Source organism: Centropristis striata, chromosome 5 (assembly GCF_030273125.1).
Source record: "Centropristis striata isolate RG_2023a ecotype Rhode Island chromosome 5, C.striata_1.0, whole genome shotgun sequence".
NCBI classification, from domain to species: Eukaryota; Metazoa; Chordata; class Actinopteri; order Perciformes; family Serranidae; genus Centropristis; species Centropristis striata.
The window spans coordinates 27,003,968-27,022,517 of NC_081521.1; the positions used below are offsets into that span (position 1 = coordinate 27,003,968).

Consider the following 18,550-nt stretch of genomic DNA (forward strand, 5'->3'; position numbering starts at 1 on the left):
TCAGCACGTGTCAACACTGCTGTGACTGCTGGAAAATAATTATAAATATTTACTTGAAGTCGTTACAAAAATGTAATAAAGTAAGACTCAAACAGTTTGTGTATGTGCGTGTGTGTGTGTGTGTATAATGAACACACGTCAGACATGGTCCGGTTTTAAAAACTCTCAGTAACTCTATTTCTGTATTAATGTACAACCGTTGAAAATTACAACAATTTTTTTGTATTTTTTTCTCTTTTTTCGCATTTTTTTTAAACGATCTATCTATCAACAGCCATTTTCCAGAAGAAAAGTGAACAATGTGAGCAGGAAGAAAAAAGAAAATAAAGAGCAAAACAAAGTGAGGGGATGAATGGAAAGAAAGAAGAGCGCACGAGATGGGGGGAAGGAGACAAATTAGTTAGCAGTTATTTTCTGCAGCGGAGTGTTTCAGCATGAGTGTGTCAATGTGTGCATGGTATGTGTCGATGGGTGTGTGCTGTCGTGTGCATGAACGTCTGAGATTACACTTCACTTCATCATCTGATCAGTGGAGGTGCAAATGTTAGATTTTTTTTATGGAGAAGTTCTGGCTCACACTGGTTTGGATCTACACTAGTTGAACACAATCAAGCAACAACATCAGTATGAGAATGTAAAGAGACGCGAACGGGATTCGTGATTCGGTAGTATTACTTCGCCCACAATGACTCGGAACTATTTGCTGGCAGTAGTAGCTGTAGTAGATCAGGTTAGATACTCGAACAAACAGAGAGAGAAGGTGTGTTTACTGTGCATCACTGGCAACAAAATCTAAAAAAGTTGTCATTTAAACACACATTCATCTTATTCTTTAGTACTTTGTTTACATGAACATGCATCATAGGTAGGAAAATACTGTATTTTGTTTATTTCAAGGAGTATGTGGGACTGTGAGTCACCATTTTTTCACAGTAAACACACCATATACATGTTTATGGCAGAGTATCAAAATAAAAAGATCTCCGTAATCTGCCATTGAGAATTCCTCATTGGCCTATGAAGTTCCACGTGTCCTGGTTGATCATAAAGTTTGTTCAAAATTAAAGCCAGGGCAGTGACACGTTTTATCTAGAAGCATCACACTACACCAGCTGACAATTAGTCCATCGTCATCGCTGTACTCAATTTCTTATTTATTTATTTTAATCAATCTTTTGCAGCTTAGAGGTAACTGAAATGCGTTCAGAAAATCAACTTTGCATGTTTTATCCAGTAAGTACGACAGGTACAACTGCCAGAAAATCATTATGGTCTATGTGAAACCACCAAATACAGATCCACAATTAGCAAAGTCCCCTTAAATAAAAATTTCACCCTTTCCCCCCATCTGCCTTGTCTGTATAACAACAAAAGCTTCTTCATCATTTCACCTTTTCTCTCTCATTATTCCAGTATCACAGGAATAGTGTTGGAGAATAACAGCTCTCCAACAGCAGCTTTAGCTGTTTGTGTCAGTGTCTAAATGCTAAATGTGGAATCAAAGCATTCCCACTTACACATAACTAGACCTCAAAGTTTGACCTTTATGATCAGATCTGAAAAGCTGTAACAAGTGTAACCACCGTGAATGTGATGCTCTGGAGCCAAAACATGTACATGAGGTGAGGATGGGGATAAAAAGAGTAAGGGGAGATACAATCGTGCCATTCTGTGACCCTGCAGCATTGTGGGAGTGAGAGGAGGGAAAGACAAAGAAAGATGCGAATAAGTGAGTGTAGAGAAGCAAAATGAGGGTCAGTATGACTGCACCGAGGGGATGGTCATGGTAGGAAGCAAAGGTAGAAGGTGAGAAAGAAAAGGAAGGAAGTAAGGAGGGAGATGCTGGTGCTTTGCAGTTGCGATGGAGCCTCAGGTGTCATGGAAATCCTTCAGCAGCGTGCGTCGCCTCTGCTCAGCAATGTGCATCTGATTCTCCAGGTCCTGTAAAAAAAACAAAAAAAACCCCAGACAAAAACAACAATTATTATCATGAAAGACTTTTCCAAAAGACAATATCAACCAAATATAAAACAGAAAAGTTAAGTAAATTGTGATGCTTCATCTGTGCTCCTTTCTCAGATCTTTACTTAAAAACTAAATATTCTAAAGCCTTATTAAACAGTGAATGCTAATCTCAGGACACGCTCACAATGATAATGTTAAAAAGAAAATTTGGAAAATAGGCTCAAGGTTGAAAAATATTAATGTTTTGTGTCCAAGTGGCTAATGAGGACAAAAAAAATTGAAATTTGTTGTGTCATCTCTACAAAAAGTGCTTGTTTTTGCAACTAACAAGCTCAAATTGTGAACAAGACATGGTTAGACATGTTGACCATCTTAATTTTCTGTGCACAGCTACATTTGCTAAATATAAAGTGCAGCTAAGGCTGATGGGATTGTCTTTAGTTTTGCAGGTATTTTAGTCATAAAACAAATTTCTGAACAGATTAAATATTTGACCTGATGATGGCGCTAGATGAACAGAGAATCAGCGATGTCATAACAAATCATCCTGAGGGAGACATTAATGTCTGTATCAGGTATCATGACGATCCATTCAACAGCTCTTACCCCTCTGTCACTGGCACTGAGCTCCCCCTCGCCTCCCACCACTCCCCTCTCGTAGCTGTCGGCCCGCTCCACCTTCCACGACAAGTTTTCTATTTCTGCTTCCAGCTGGGCCTGCTGGTACTCAAACTGCAAATAAAACACAGTTCATGCCATTTATAAAGTTACATTATTTTATAATGCATTCTCCGCTGTAATGGAGAATAATTATGTTCCTCACCAGTTTCTTGCGTGGGCCGGACTCCATGTAATAGGCATAAGGGTACGTATACTGAAGTGTGTAGCGACACTGGAAACAAAAAGACAAAATGTGGAAAATGTTGAGATTGTGTCGGAGTGTGTCAAAATGAAAAAAAGGAACCATCGACATTTATTAAGGTGATCTTAAACATTGTATGTAAAATTGCATATCATATTTTAAATCATTACTAATGCAAATTAAAGGACTAATGCAAATTAAAGGTTTTTCAAGAAAAACAAAGTGTTTTTTTTCCAAAACATTTCACAAGATTACGATAAAAAAGGTGTCTTTGAAATAGTGCTGATGAATGACTAACACTGTTATGAGTGAGTTTCATGTCTCTATTGATGTGCTGATGCTGCATGCTCACTCTGAGTTAGCAGCTAAAAGTTAGCCATCAGGCTCACCGCTCTCTTTGTTTACACCCAATCTTAAATTTAATTCAAACACTTTTGTAAAATTTCTGTCAAACCTGCCAGGTAACTTACAGCAACATTGTAGTTCAATTGCATGCACAGTTTTAAATGAATAATAATGAAATATTGTATACTTTTGTCTAACGTGTATCAGTCTTTGTGTGCATCGCCTATTCACATTTTTGCATTCATGCTCTCCCTCACATAAGTAACTTACTAGCTCTTAAACCAGAACACACACGCACACGCGCACACACACACTTCAGTGTGCAGTTACCTTAGCCAGTAGCTTTGCAGCATTATGCAGGTACTGCCAGTCGATCCAGGTCCCCAGGTTGTTCATCACTCGCTCCTGGATCTTCTCCTGGATCCTCTGGTACGTCTGAGCCTCCAACTGCAGAGACTTGTTGTGATTCTCCCACTGATAGGGCAGAGATTAAAAAAAAAAAAGGAATAAAAATATTGAAATATTTAACAATTATCTCTCCTGTAGATCTAGCGCTATGCTGGACTAAACTTTTATTAATGTTTTTGTCCTGGCAAGTGCTTTGTACACAGATGTTTCTAAAAAAAACTTTCATACAAGAGTTAAGGGCAAAATCTGTTGTGCATTAATCTCCCTCATATCCAAAAAATGAAATAATGTTTCATCTGTTTCTAGTTTATGCAGAGCACACTTTAAACCACCCAGGCTCTACAGAGTTCTCAGCTAGTCTCTGCATGTTGGTAGGAACAACAACAACAAAAGAGAACAAAAAGATAGAAAACATTTTGTTTGTGTTTCCAGAATGAAAAAATAAACACTGCTGCAAACTTTTTTTCCCTTTACTTTTATTCAACAAGCATTTTTGCTCTGAAAGAAATGTTTATTTTTTTCAAATTCCCTAGCCAAATAAAAAATGGGGATCTAAAACACTTACCCTCTCAAAGTAGAAGAGGTATTTTTTGAGGGCCTCTCTGGCCTGAGCCTGCTGGCTCTGGTTGACTATATCTGGGTTTTCTTTGTAGCGGCTGCACTCGTAGTATTCACTGCCGTGAGTCTTCCAGTCACCGAGACACATCCAGCAGAAGTCTTTTAGAAGATGCAAAAGACAGATTTATGGACTCCCCACTACACGTTACATGCATTACACAATATGTTCAGTATGTGACAAGTTTGTATCATAGAACAGTCTATAGCCAGTCTAAACTGGTAAACATTAACTGTGGTTGAGAACATACTTTCCATTTCTCAAGATGATTAACCAAAATCTTGTTAAACCACATTTTTTATCTAAATGACAAGATCGATCTAATGAAGTAATGGCTGTTGAATTGTGGGACACATTGGTGTCAACACAAAATTAAAAAACGGATGGAAAAATGGTTGCTGGCTACATTTCTGGGGTGTGTATCATGCCACTACATGGATGCAAAGGGCCTCCCACAATAGTGACGTAATGCTTAACTGGATCATACTGAAGGTGTGAAACCTTGACCCAAAACGACTCACCGTGTTTGCACTTGGAGCATTGCTGAAATAAACAAAGACATAGGAGGAAGTCAAATTAGTGAACCAGAAACCTGACAAAACAACCATGTAAGTCACATTTTAAATTAATCTGGGAAAACCAGCAGCTAAAAAAGAAACAGAGCTTGATTTCACACAAATTATTTTTCAATACACAGCTCGGAAACCTTGTGAAAATAGATACACATGCCAGGTAAAATATCTGACCTGGAGTGATCTTAACAAGTGTCAAACGATTCAAATTGACTTCAGCTCTCAGAATCTAAATATATTTTTAGCATTTCCTGTTGTTTCTGGGAAAGGATGATTTATATCTCTGACTCACCATGTGATTGCACCCTCCGTTTTTCTCAATGCAGATATTGCACTTAGGACACTAAAGGAGAAATGCAAACACAAATATGCTCAAAGAAAGGTAATTGGTTACCAAACTGTAATACAGAAAATAAGTAATGTGTATTTTTATGTGGTTTCAAACTGTCTGTGTTAAACCTGATTGTCTGTGTCCAGGTTTGCAGAACTACAGTATGTGTGAAAGTATGTGTATGTATGTGTACACGTATAGATCCATCATACATCTTTAGTGTGTGCGCTGATGTAGTTAGCCGTCTCCGAGTCATCTGCACATTTGGTCAGCCATTTCCGAATTGTTGCGCAGTCTGTTGGTGCATGGTACATCTGACGGCATTTAAAACTGAGACGGAGAAAAAGAGGCACAAAATGCAACACTGAATAAAATTGTTTTGAAAAAGAAAAGACTGTTTGGAGTACTACATGCAGATCACTCCCTTTTTTTGGAAATACCACAAAATAATAATGTTTTAAAAAAAATTTAAGCCAACTTTTGCATGTGACTGGGAAGTAAAATGCTATCACAAGTAAATGGGGTAAATGGCTAGAGATTATATATACATATATATACATATATATACATATATATATATATATATATATATATATATATATATAAAAATAGGAAATCTACATGATTGAATCACAGTCAAATCGTTTCAGATTCCAAGAAGCACAGATGGAAGAAAAGTGGAAGAAACGGACATTACTCAGAACCTAAAACAGCAACAAAGACTATGGATATAACAACTGATTTAGTTAATGAAACTGAGAGAATTGATTGATTGCTTATAAAACCAACGCTGTGACAAAGCCATCAATCAATAGCACTGTAGTGTCAAATTGTTGGTGTTAAAGTCTCAGCAAGTAGTTCTTGTGTGTGTATGCGTCCTACCAGAAGACTTCACTGCAGCGGCTACACTGCACCCTGCGCGCCCGGGGCTCCTGCACCTTAATGACAATGGGACAGTCTGCACCTGGACACAACTGCAACTGGAAGTGACTCTGTAAGACAAATAGAGAGACAGACGGAGCTTAAGTTATACATAATTGTCAAAAATGAACAGATGCACCATGATAATGGTCATAAAAGAAGGTGAGTAGATGGATAAAAAGTTCACATAGTGTTGTGGGATATCTTCAGGAGGGGAGGGGGGGGGAGAGAGAGAGAGAGAGAGATCACACAAGGACTCACTCTGTTTTTCTTTCCTTCTCACCCCCCTTTCCACATGCCTCTGATGTCTCATTTACTGTATATACAGACCATGACACAGCATCTGAGCAAACAGATTCAGCACACACAGACACACACACCTCAACGTAGTCTCTGAAGAGGTAGCGTCTGTATTTGTCCTTTAGCTCCTCTCCTGGCAGCAGCGGCAGGACAAAGTCTTCTGGCATCTGCAGGGAACAGTCCTGAGCCATACACGAGATACCTGAAAACACACAACTTCATTACAAGAACAGTCTTGACAGGGTAAACAGTGATAGGCAATGTGTACACATACTGCCGTAAAAATTTTTTGCAACTGCTGATTGTTTTTTTTCCCATTTTAATCATAGACTTAAATAAAATAAGATTGAATAGAATTTATAATGAGAAGATAAGAGAAGGAGGTGTATATACATTATATCCATGGCATACATTTAAAAGGCCGTGAACTTGTCTTTGCGTATGTTCATCTTTTGTTTCAGAACTTACAGTCAATTGCAATATTATGGTTGCCTGAAAATGTCAAAATGGTGGTCCACAAATCAATGACTGATGTCACGGTGGCTACGTCAACTTCATTTATACAGTGTGATTTTAACTTGGTCAGCGAAAGCTCCTCCAATTATCTTTGGTATAAATGGGCTGGTGGCTAGTGTTACAGTGACCCAGAAACTTGATCGGGGTCATCTTGCATCATAAATGTGTCCTTCATACAGCTGATAGAGAAACACTTATCAGGCTCAGAAGGACTCTGTTACAAGGACCGACTTTATCAGAAAGACTGTTAGAAAGTAGCACAGGGACACACAATGGGTCACTGCATACAAATGTGCTCACACATGCAAAAGCACTTGTGCTCCCACACACTCACAACTAAAGGACAGGGAGTTCTGTAAACTGTATGAACTTTACCACACACATACTGTACGAAACTTAAAACTGATCCGTGTAAACACCCACACTTCCATCTGCTCTCCTGCTGACACAAGCACACTTTCTCTCTCGAATACACACACACTAATAATCATGGGTAGGAGGATGCCTGCCAGGTACATTTTAAACGAGAAGGGATTCATCAAAAACTCATATTACACCTCCCTCATCTTAATAATAATAATAATAATAACAACATTAATAATAATAATAATAATAATAATAAATTAGATTTTTTTTACTGCCTCTCACAAGACCAAGGAACACTTTACATAGTAGCATCACATAACACAAACAAACTGAAACAGGTAACAGAGTTGATTGTCTTTGTTACGAATGACTCCAAAGTCACAAGTCACTCATTTCATTTTACACACCTGTACGCAAACATCCAGCTAGGATTTATAGTGTTTTCTGTCATAAAAAAACAAAGATTAAGTGACAAAGCTTGCCTTGTAAAACCAAAATACCAGACTGCATACCCTGCTAGTCTGTCAGGAAAGCATAGGCTAAGATAAACTTCCAAAAGGACCAGAGGCTGAAACACACACCAGCGCATAAACAGAGACTTGGGAGCTTAAATCAAAAAGTGTGACTCATTCTTATACCGGCGTTGATGACCACACCCCCACCCACCCCCACCCCCACCCACCCACACCCACACACACACACACACACACACACACACACACACACACACACACACACAGAGCTCACCCACTCCCAGGCCATCTTTGACCAGGACAGTGCAGTGCTGCTCCCAGCATGCTTTGCAGAAGGAGTGCTGGCAGGGCAGTGCCAGCAGGGAGTCTCTCCGTACCACCTGTAGACACACACCACACTGGAGGGACTGAGGGGCCTGAAACACACAAAGACACAAACACAAATCACGAACATGCTGTCAATCCCAACCTGCACTGAAGAGGTAGTCTGAGAGCAGTGGCCAGAGTGTTGTTGCTACGGATTAATCAACTTTCACAGTGAGAAGGATTTGTCATTTGCAGGACACACAACATTCAAAATTGGCTCCTCCTCCTTGGCTTACTGGTCACCAAGTTTAGCGATCTTCAGTATAGCTACCTCATAGGCATAGCATGTATGTTGAGATTCCAGAGCTTCCAACTACACCCATTTACAGTGTCAGCCAGGGCAGGGCAGAGCTATGGTGGATAAAAGGCCAAGCAGTGACAGCTGGAGGCAGAGGCAATGTAAGGGGCAGAGAAGTGCCCTGAGACAGCAAATTAAAGAGTAAAGAGAAAATACAGGCAGAGAGCAGGTAAAGTCTGCAGGTACAGACTCTGCCACACATTTTAAGTAGACTGATAGGGATCATTTCTGTATAAGTCTTAACTTTTTGAAGGTGTTTTTAAAAGGAAAATCCTGCTTATTGTGCCTTTAAAGTTACTCTGCTGGGAATATGGCTACGTGTTGAATCACTGGCCACATGAAACAACTGACAACTTGATTCAGGTTCAAACTACTCATTTTGGTCACAGTCAGAGTTGTTCTGATTTCGATAACAGTATCGTAAATTGCTCCGATACTGCCAAAAATGCTGGCATCGGTATCGGTGAGTACTGGAATCCAGGCACTTATTCGATACCACATCATTTATTAAATTAGTAATCTATTTACTGGTTTGCTCCGTTAAGCTCTGGCAAAGTTCTTCTTCACCGCTCTTAAAACAGTGGCGCTGTGCTGCAACCTGCAGCCTGCTGTTTTAGAGGGACGAGGAGGAATTGATTACGTAACACATACACAACAGACACACACGTGTGTCAGAGTAGGTTGACGCGAGGCTTGGAGCTAAGCTAAGTAGCACGATCATGTCGGTGGTGTGGCAATATTTCACACTGGAATCTCCCACCAGCATGCGCGCAGATGGCACTAGGGATGGGTGGATATGTCCCCCCCAGATTCATAGATTTATAACACACTGGTATCGGATTGGTACTCGGTATCGGCCGATACCCACAGCAAGTATCGGAATCGGTATCGGGAGGGAAAAAATGGTATGGGAACATCTCTAGTAGTCACAGTGAAAAATGTTGTTGTAGTGTTCACACAAAGGTAGGATAAATGTCATATATGTATGAATAAAGCATGTAAACAGCGTGTGTGATCAAACGTGTGGCCTGTTACTCACAGTGACTGATCTGCAGGTGCTGCTGGGCTGGACCAGAGCATCAGACAACAGCAGAGAAGAATTGGACTTATATCTGTTGGGAACATGGACAGAAAGGAGACATGGATGAGAGACAGAAAAATATTTTTAAAAAATTATGTAAAAAGGGGGACAAATGAGAGCTAAATCAAATAAGCTGATCAGGGGTGATGAAAAAGAAAGAGGGAAAAGAATTCAAGTGAAAAAGGCCAGGCATACCTGTCCAGTATTTTTGAAACCTGCCAGTGAAGATGCACCAGGATCAGTTTTGCTACTGCTGGTAAAACCTGAGACAGAAAGAGACACATTGCTGAAAAGTTGCTTCAGTGACACATGAGTGACTTGGCTGTTTTGAAAGTCGGCTTATCTGCGATGATACACAGCTCTTATATCCCCAGTTTGCCTCTTTTCACTGTAATGCATGATAAGCTGACTCGACTTCCTTCATGAGAAGGAAAAGCTGCTGTAAACGCTGACAACACAAGCTTTCCTTTTACTTATATTATGGCTATAGAACAAGTAACCCACCAACAATTACAACCAAAAGAAAATACATCAATTAGCTACTTGCGTAAACGTAAAGACTTGGTTTGCTTCTGCTTTATACTGTTGTAGATTCAATACGTTTTGCTGTATTGATCACTGGAAGGACAAAATAAATCATTTGGACCATGAAAAAATATAGACTAAAAGACACAGTGATCAATGAACAAATAGGTAGTTTTGTCTACAATAAGAATTGTATTCTATACATACTGGACATTGTTTCAGAACAGATGCACCACCTTCATTAACTTATTTGTTTTGATTAATTACCAGCCTAAAACACTGAAATATAGTTCAGGCACCATTTCCCTGCTGGTGTCTTGATGTATTCTCCAAGCTTTAAAAGTACTGAGTAGTGAATCTTGGATGAGGCAGTAGGAACTCCATGAAGAATATATCTCACGTTACATTACTATATCACCTAGCACTACAGGGGCCAGACATTGGCTCAAATAGTCAATAGTAAAATGACTGAGAAGTGCTCCCTCTTTCACCTACTGCCACAAAGAAACATGCACCTGCTCCTGTGGGAGCTACTCCCTTCTGCTAACAGAAGACTGTAGTTGTGTTGTGCAGCTCACAGGTGTGATTATGTATAATTATGCATTAGGTGTTGCTGCAAAACAGCATGCAGACTCAGTAAAGTTACCCTGGATAAGAAGAGTTTAGAACTATTCATAAGTCATTTTCACAGCAGACATTTTGACTTATCACAGTAGGAAAACAGTGTTACTGATAACATTAATTATGGTTTTGCTCTAGAGAATTACAATGTGCCATATAGCACCCTGAAACCAAAGCAGCTAAATTGGAATTCAGTCATCAAAAACTTTATTTACATGTGCTTTCCCTACTGTGAAATTCAGAATGTCTTTTGTGAAAGGGGTCTATTATGAAGCATGAATGGCCATGTTCAACATAATATAACCTCATAATCGCCATGAGTCAGCCTCCATGCTTAAGAATGCATTAATAATAATGTGTGCACACAGAACAATGTAAACGTTCAGACTGAGATTACAATTCGCCTGTTGTGAGGGAATCTCAATGTAACTGTTTCAGGCAGATCCTTTTATAGAAACATAAACTCAACCAACAAAGTGCAGCCATGCACAAAATATTTTGATGAAGCTAATACATGGCAAAGCATTTTTCTGTGTTTCGTGAGAGCAGTATTATTTATTAAACTTCGCGTGTAGCTGCATCACATAATTTTGGAACAAATGCATTAGTTGGAGGATGGGTAGACAAGTAGGTGTTTGTCTGTCTGTCTCTATGTGCCCTTCACATATCTCGAAAACAGTTCATCTAATCTACTTCACACTTAGCGGGTGTCTTGCTGGGAATGTAGTGATTTTCAGAGCCCCAGAAACTTTTCATTCTCTCTCAGACTGGGAATGTTCGTTTTGACAGTGGTATAAGAAGTACTCAAACTTTTTTATCTGAAGTATTATAATTTATTTTTAATAGTCAACTATTAAGACTGCACAGTAAATGTCCTGCATTCAGCTGTTACTAGAGAGGTATAATTATACAATGTAGTTAAATTAACTTCACATCTGTTCTAGGCGGAGCTTTCATTTCCCAAGTCATAAAGGAACCATATTTAACGTGCTATATTTTGTGATTGAAATCTGAATCTGAAAGTATTGTAGAATGTTTTACTTTGAAGATGTAGACCGTCATTAGTATATAGTTAAGATGAATATTTATTAAAGTGCTTCAGTGGCCTTTTGGAAGTTATTTTGCAGTACAATGACTTAGAGAAGCAACATGATTCAATATGTTTCATGTGTTAACATCATAATTATCTACAGCTGATTGGGGCTCTTTTGGAATGGGTCCCAACGCAGTTACCTGCCTTGCTTGATGGTAAAGTCTGCACCTGGTGATTTTCCGATGAACAAGTGTTTTTCTCCAGTGTTTCTGACTGCGAGTAGCTGTGACTTGGGTGTGTTATTCAACTATGTCATGGCAGGTGTAATACACAGTACCCAAGGAAGTGTGCAATCCTCTTATGAGACAAGCAGAAAAATATGTCAATGAGACAGCTAAAAGATATGTTCTTTTTAACACAGTATCCCGTATCATTGACAGTTGAAACAGTTTTGCTGTAACCAATCGGAGTACTAAAGTCTGTCCGTTCCACTCTTTGCACCATTTCCTTAACTAAAAAATTACATCAGCATGGTTGTTATTACCGTATTGCACAATACACAGCCTTTTGCTTTGATCTGCTTTACTCACAGTCAAGTGTGAAGGATAAAGTCTGAAAGCAAGGTCTGTCTGAAAGATTATGAATGTGAAAGTGGCTTTTCCCAAACTGACATACTTTATCAGCACCTTGTTCTTGTCAAGTGATAATTTCAGATGCTTCTTTAGCAAATACTTTGAAAATACATACATTACTTTAATTATCAAGATTATGACACTGAAGCATCACACAATCCTGCTTAAGAGACGAGCTTACCTTCAGTGCAGTAGCCACAGTGTTGACCTCCTCTATCAACACCCTCTGACTCTCTTTGTAGGTCAGACAGGTGAACAAGTACTCCTCTGGGTCAAAGGAGTCAGCGCCCTGTTGCTCCACGTCGCTGGCCACGCCCTCATAGTAGCCTGCAATGTCGCCCTGATCCTCCTCTTCTCCCCCATCGTCCTCATCTTCCTCTTCTTCAGAGTTCACCCCGAAGTCTTCCTCGTTGCTGTCCGACGCCTGGCTGTTCATGTCCACAGACATCCAGTCGATTGAATCAACCACCCGGACAGGTAGACGGCCCGCCTACCTGTCGGATCCAAGTGGTCCAATTGGCTGAAATGGCTCGTTTGAAGCTCCACCTCCGTTTCTCCCCAGCGCCCCTTTCCACCTGCTTGTGTCACTGGTCAGAGACACGCTGCCTTCCTGTCTGCCTGAGGCGCGTAGAGAGCGCGCTCAGCAGCAGCGGAAGAAGCAGAAGAAGTCACACTCCCCGTCACTCATTTGGAAAGCTGGTTACAGGCCGATCTGTGCAGTAGAAAAGACTGAAGAGGAGGAGAAGAGAAAATTAATAAATAAGTGAAAATGAAATAGAGAAAGAGAAAGCAGTGGAGTAATACAGGAAACAGTGGGAGTCAAGAGTGGGGGGAAAAAGAGAGGCAAAAAACACACAAGATGAAAGTTGTAGATTATTACTGGTGATTATTCTTGAATACCCCTGCCAAAGGGTTATTGCTTTTAACCTGTATTCTGTTTGTTAATTTATCTGTCAGCCCAATTTTCATAAACCTGGATGGAAGGATGTAGCATGGGTCGGGGTACATTTGGGAGCCAATCTGAATAATACGGCTTATACACAAAGCATTTTTTTAAATTTCACTAATATTGTGAGATTTCAGAATAATCAGAAACATTATATCTGAATAGGACAATTCACATGAACACCCCCTCAAGTTGGAACTACTCAAATTCTGTTGCAAATTCTAAATTCCACTCTATTTTAACACAATTGCTTTGCATAATATATTCCGCAACAGGACTACACAACATAGCTTGTGTAGTCCTGTTGCAGAATATATTATAGCCGGCTGCTGCTAAAATTTTGGCAGTACCTGCTTCATCTACATTTTCTCCTTAACAGTTGACCTTTTATTACAGAATGTCATATAAGAACCAGCTGAATTGAACTGAATTTACAGAAAGATAGAAATAGGCATTCTCCTTAAACCAGGTATGTTGCAATGTAATGTTAACAGTGAAAGTAGCTCCTGAATTTGGTTTGTTTACCAGACAGGGTGGCCTGTTGACAAACTATAAATTGCTTTTGCAAGCTAGAGGACAAGCTAGCCATGATCTCACTGGATTAGATCCAAAGTCCCTCCCAGCCTGCAGAGTCAATCAGATCACAGTTACACTCACTCTACATTTGACTTTCTGCTCTTCTAAGTTATCAAAAATTAAAATCTCCCCCATACTTCCTTCCAAAAACCATCCTTTTTTCCCCTCTGCTTTCATTTTGTTCTGTGGCTCTACTTCTGTTCCCCATGTCAACCTCTAGCTTTGAAATGAACTTCACAAAGACAGGATTTAAATCAGCTGTTGCTCATATAGCCTGCATATTTTTGTCATCCTACGACTGATTTGATTAACACGTGTGGGACATAAGGCACAAGGTAAAGCTTAAAACATGGTTTAGAGGATTAGCTGAATATTCTTTAACCTTGGGGACAAGGAAAACAGACAAAATGTTACTGTACAGTAGTTAACCTAGTGACCAACCAGAAAGAAAGACTGCACACGTAATAAAATAAATAAATGCAAGCCCACAACAGCAAAGCATGACTGGATTGATAATATATATATATATATATATATATATATATATATATATATATATATATATATATATATATATATATATATATATATATATATATTATTATTGATAATAATAACCCATATTTACATGTCTCTTGTCTGATCTTTTATATTAATCCTCAAAGTATGAAACACAAAACACATTTTTTAACACAGATTTCTACTACGATGACCTCCAAAAAGAAATAAGTGGCAGTTTAATGGCCAGAGTCCAAGATTTCACATACATAGAGCAGAGTGAATGATATGTATTGACATGTTTTACACACACACACACACACACACACACACACACACACACACACAATATATATATATATATATATATATATATGTTAAACTACTGTGTAGAAAGTCAAATTCAGAGGACTGCTGTGCAGCACTTCTGTTATGCCAAACTGTCTGTCCTTGTCAGAATGGGGTTCCCCTTCACACAGCTTTACCACTGTCCTTTTGTGATTTTTAATGTGGATGGGTAGCTTTTATTTTCTTCTAGCCAAAACATGTCTTTGCACCATATAATATGGGTTAAAGAATCCCATAACTTTAAACAGGAGGTATACTCCGAAGATAATACGGACGTTGACACCACAGAGGTCCTAAATAGGTTTATTTTGACATGTGATTCGTATCTACTTTGGTCAGGGGACACTGGATAAAAAGTGTTTACAAACAGGATCAAATCTCTGCAGCTATCCACCTGGATAACAAAACAAGGTAAGCTGTTTCCAAAAAAGTTGGGATTTTATCTAAAATTTAAAAATAAAACAGAATGTGATCATTTTCTAAATATCTGTGACATATACAATTGAAAACTATAGAAAGACTGAATATTTCATGTTCTAACTCATAAGCTTTTGTTTTTTTTTAATTATGCATGCACTTTCATTTTTACACAGTGTCCCACCTTTTTTGGAATCAGGGCTGCATGATGTGTAAATGTGGGTGAATTAGCTAACTGGTTAACTAATGTGGAAAGGTACTTTTGGAAAATGGAAGCTGACAATGTGGGCTATGTTCAAACGGTTTCAAGTGAACATCTCATTTATAAACTAAACGTTTCACAATAAAATCCCCATGTCAAGATCTTGTAAACTTTTACACAGTAGAAATAAAAATCATCCAGACTGAAACATTACGAAGCGATATGGGATATGAATGGCCAAGGACAGGAGAGCTCCGCAGCAAGTGACTAAAATCACCCAGAACATCATCTGCATCAGCCTACCGAGGTTATTAAAAGACAATACACACGCCAGCAATAACCTGTTCACTTTGCTGTGTCTGGCAAGTGATACAGCAGTACTAGCAGCTGGTACCACCAGACTACAGATCAGTTTCTTAACTCATCCTCAGTACTCCACCATCATTTTTGTTTTTGTTTTTAACACAAAGGACTACAATCTACATTTTGTTGTGTTCAACTCTGTGTTGAAGAACAAATTGCACCTTCAACTTCAAACAATGAAAGGAAATGGATTAATTAAGTTTCCTCAATTAGCATGAATAATCAAACTGCATCCCACATGGTTACAGCTAGCTAGCAAAATCAGACAGAAGATTAACCAACTGTACTTTATTTTAGGCTACTCTGCTGGTTCACTGAAATATAATTCACATGTACAATATATTCACTCAAATAATACTTAAGTTACATGAAAGCATGTAGTCATTTGATTAAAAGAGCACAGGAGTGTTGTCAGCAGTGGCTTGTCATTTTACTTAATTCCTATTTCATGGGATGCTGGCAAATCATTTGTAACGTTACATGTCGTCACACTGTTAAAATAATCAGTTAAGTCATTTTTTTGGTCAAAATTCTTGGTTGTTTTTTTTGCCTAAATCATCTCCTCATGACGCCGGCCACCTATATGTGATTTATTATGCCTAAGTCAAAATAAAATGTGAGTTAGGCAAAAAAAATATGGTAACACTTTATTTTGAAGGTGTCTACATAAGAGTGACATGAGCGTGTCATAAACATGACATGGGATGTGTCGTGAACATTATTGACACTTTGAAGTAACATTAATGCTCATGATACTTGTCATGTCATGTTTCTGACAGGCTTGTGTGACTCTTATGTAGACACTTTCAAAATAAAGTGTTACCATATCTTGCTTAAGTCACAAAGGCATCTTCAAAAAATTACCAAAGTCATTTATTTCTCTTAAGTTACATAATTTACACACAGTGTTATTACTATGCCAATAGCCATCCTTTGTTACATCCTTTTTGAGTGATCAATAAATGTCATATGTTACACTTTTGGTGAAGTTTTTTGTGTTTCCTGCAAAACTTGAAAAAATGAGCAAGGCGATAATTTTAACAGGGTGACGATGTGATCGGATAGTGCGCTGCTGAATGCAGTGCATGGTTACATTTAAATTGGCATTAACATGCCATAAAACCTAATAAAACTCCACACGTTTATAATAAATGAAAGGTTGGATTTTTACATTAAAAATTACCCAAATTCCCCAGCTTAACTATCTTTGGAGAAATTCCAGAAATGTTCCGACCCTTTGACACCCTGAGCCTGCCAGCCGGCCCCGGTGCCGGTGCCAGCCCAACGACAGACCAATGCTCGCATTCCGCCCGGTCCAAGCTAAAAATAGGCAGCCAACTGGGTGACACACATCTTGCTAGGCTAATGTATCACAGCGACTCAGCACGGCTTTTATAACACTTCTTGGGGGATGGGAAATAAGAGCTCCTTAATGAGATTAAAAGCGACGTCAAAAGGCGGCTTGGTTGTTGCTGAACATCGGTATTTAGGTCCGAGTTCGGTGTAGAAGTTATAAACGGCAGTGGAGTCAAATCCACAGGACGACTGGCCAATTCACCGTTAGCCGGATTAGCTTCCAGGCTAGCGTGCTGGCAGTCAAATTCAGCAGCGAAGTAACGGCATGCCAAAACCCACGAGTTAATTAAACGAGTTAAAATGTTGGCTACTTTCAGAGAAGAGTAAGAAAGGCGTTCAACTAAAACTTACATTTGATCTTTAACAAAAATTTACAACACAAGAGCTAGCCCGGTTAGCCACCCCCTTATCGTTGTGTCCCGCTGTGCCGCCGCCTCTAACCCACTCTAGTCCGGGGATTGAGATGTAAACAAGGCCCTCTGGAGCTCGGGAGTAAACACACACATTTATACAACCGCTGCATTAACTGCTGCTGGTTAGAGTCGGTGGTATTTACCTCTCAGAGAAATGTCGCTTCTGCTCGAGTTGACAACCAGGAGTGTTTTTTGTGTGGGGAAATCCACAGAGCGATTTACACTCCGTCCGCTTGGCTGCTAGGCGGAAGATCGACGGTCACAGAGGTACTTATCAATGACGTCACTTCCTGTTTCTCCTGCCAGCCTTGTCTCGCTACTTGGACATGCAGCACATTCAACTTATGCATTAGTGCTGTCCATTAGTCCTTCAGCAGTATTACAAGAATGGAGCAATGTCTTTTAACTTCTTATAAACACACACACACACACACACACACACACACACACACACACACACATATGTATATATAATTTTTTGTGCACAATTATTTTATTTTATTTATTTTTGAAAGTGCAGTGAGAATGATCTTATATATGTGTATATATATATATATATATATATATACATAGCTTATTTGTTGCACAATTAAGCTATTATACAATGTACACACTGGGTGTGTACAATGAGATATTGTTTGAACAAGAAAATAGGTAAGAATTGTTATGTCGTTCATCGTTATAAATTGATAATTTTATCAATGCCACTGCAGGGCCCAAGGGCTTCTTCACAGGGGCAGTGGCCCATGTAGGCCCCTGTGTAGAACCCAAACATCCTATTGTCTTTCATCATGTTGCAAAAGAAAAAGTCACATTTATCTTCATGCAATGACACACCTAAATCCTGGTGTATTTAGGCTCTCAAGACATCACAGTGAAATCTGCATAGTGTAATTAAGGGAATGTTTCCATATCAATGCATACATCCTCCCCATTTAATCAAATTAACTACATAGCTATGTTTGATATTCATATCACATCACAACACCATCAATACACATATTAGTGATTCATACATTCTGATGCAAAGCACCTTGCGTTTATTCACTGTTAGATTATTATGTGGGTTAATGTAAATTTCTTATAACAACTTAAGAGTGTGTCTGAATATTTGAAAATTTGAAGTTTATGGTGCACATGGTGCAGGTCGAAATAGCTCTTGTTGTTTATTTCCTTGCCTGTAGGTGTCACAGGTTGGAC

At 39.0% G+C, this 18,550-nt stretch overlaps 1 protein-coding gene across 1 annotated transcript; it reads right to left on the reverse strand.

The window, feature by feature from the left end:
• Window positions 1-148: 148 nt before the first annotated feature.
• On the reverse strand, window positions 149-17,648 carry arih2 (ariadne homolog 2 (Drosophila)). The gene is made up of 15 exons (XM_059333450.1): window positions 17,494-17,648; window positions 12,413-12,960; window positions 9,616-9,683; window positions 9,379-9,451; window positions 7,950-8,091; window positions 6,401-6,522; window positions 5,982-6,091; window positions 5,312-5,429; window positions 5,061-5,111; window positions 4,718-4,739; window positions 4,146-4,297; window positions 3,503-3,646; window positions 2,789-2,857; window positions 2,572-2,697; window positions 149-1,941 (listed from the first exon to the last, which is right to left on the reverse strand). Exons 2-15 carry the CDS (start codon window positions 12,677-12,679, stop codon window positions 1,870-1,872), a joined length of 1,536 nt encoding a protein of 511 aa, XP_059189433.1. The 5' UTR covers window positions 12,680-12,960; window positions 17,494-17,648; the 3' UTR covers window positions 149-1,869.
• Window positions 17,649-18,550: the final 902 nt, after the last annotated feature.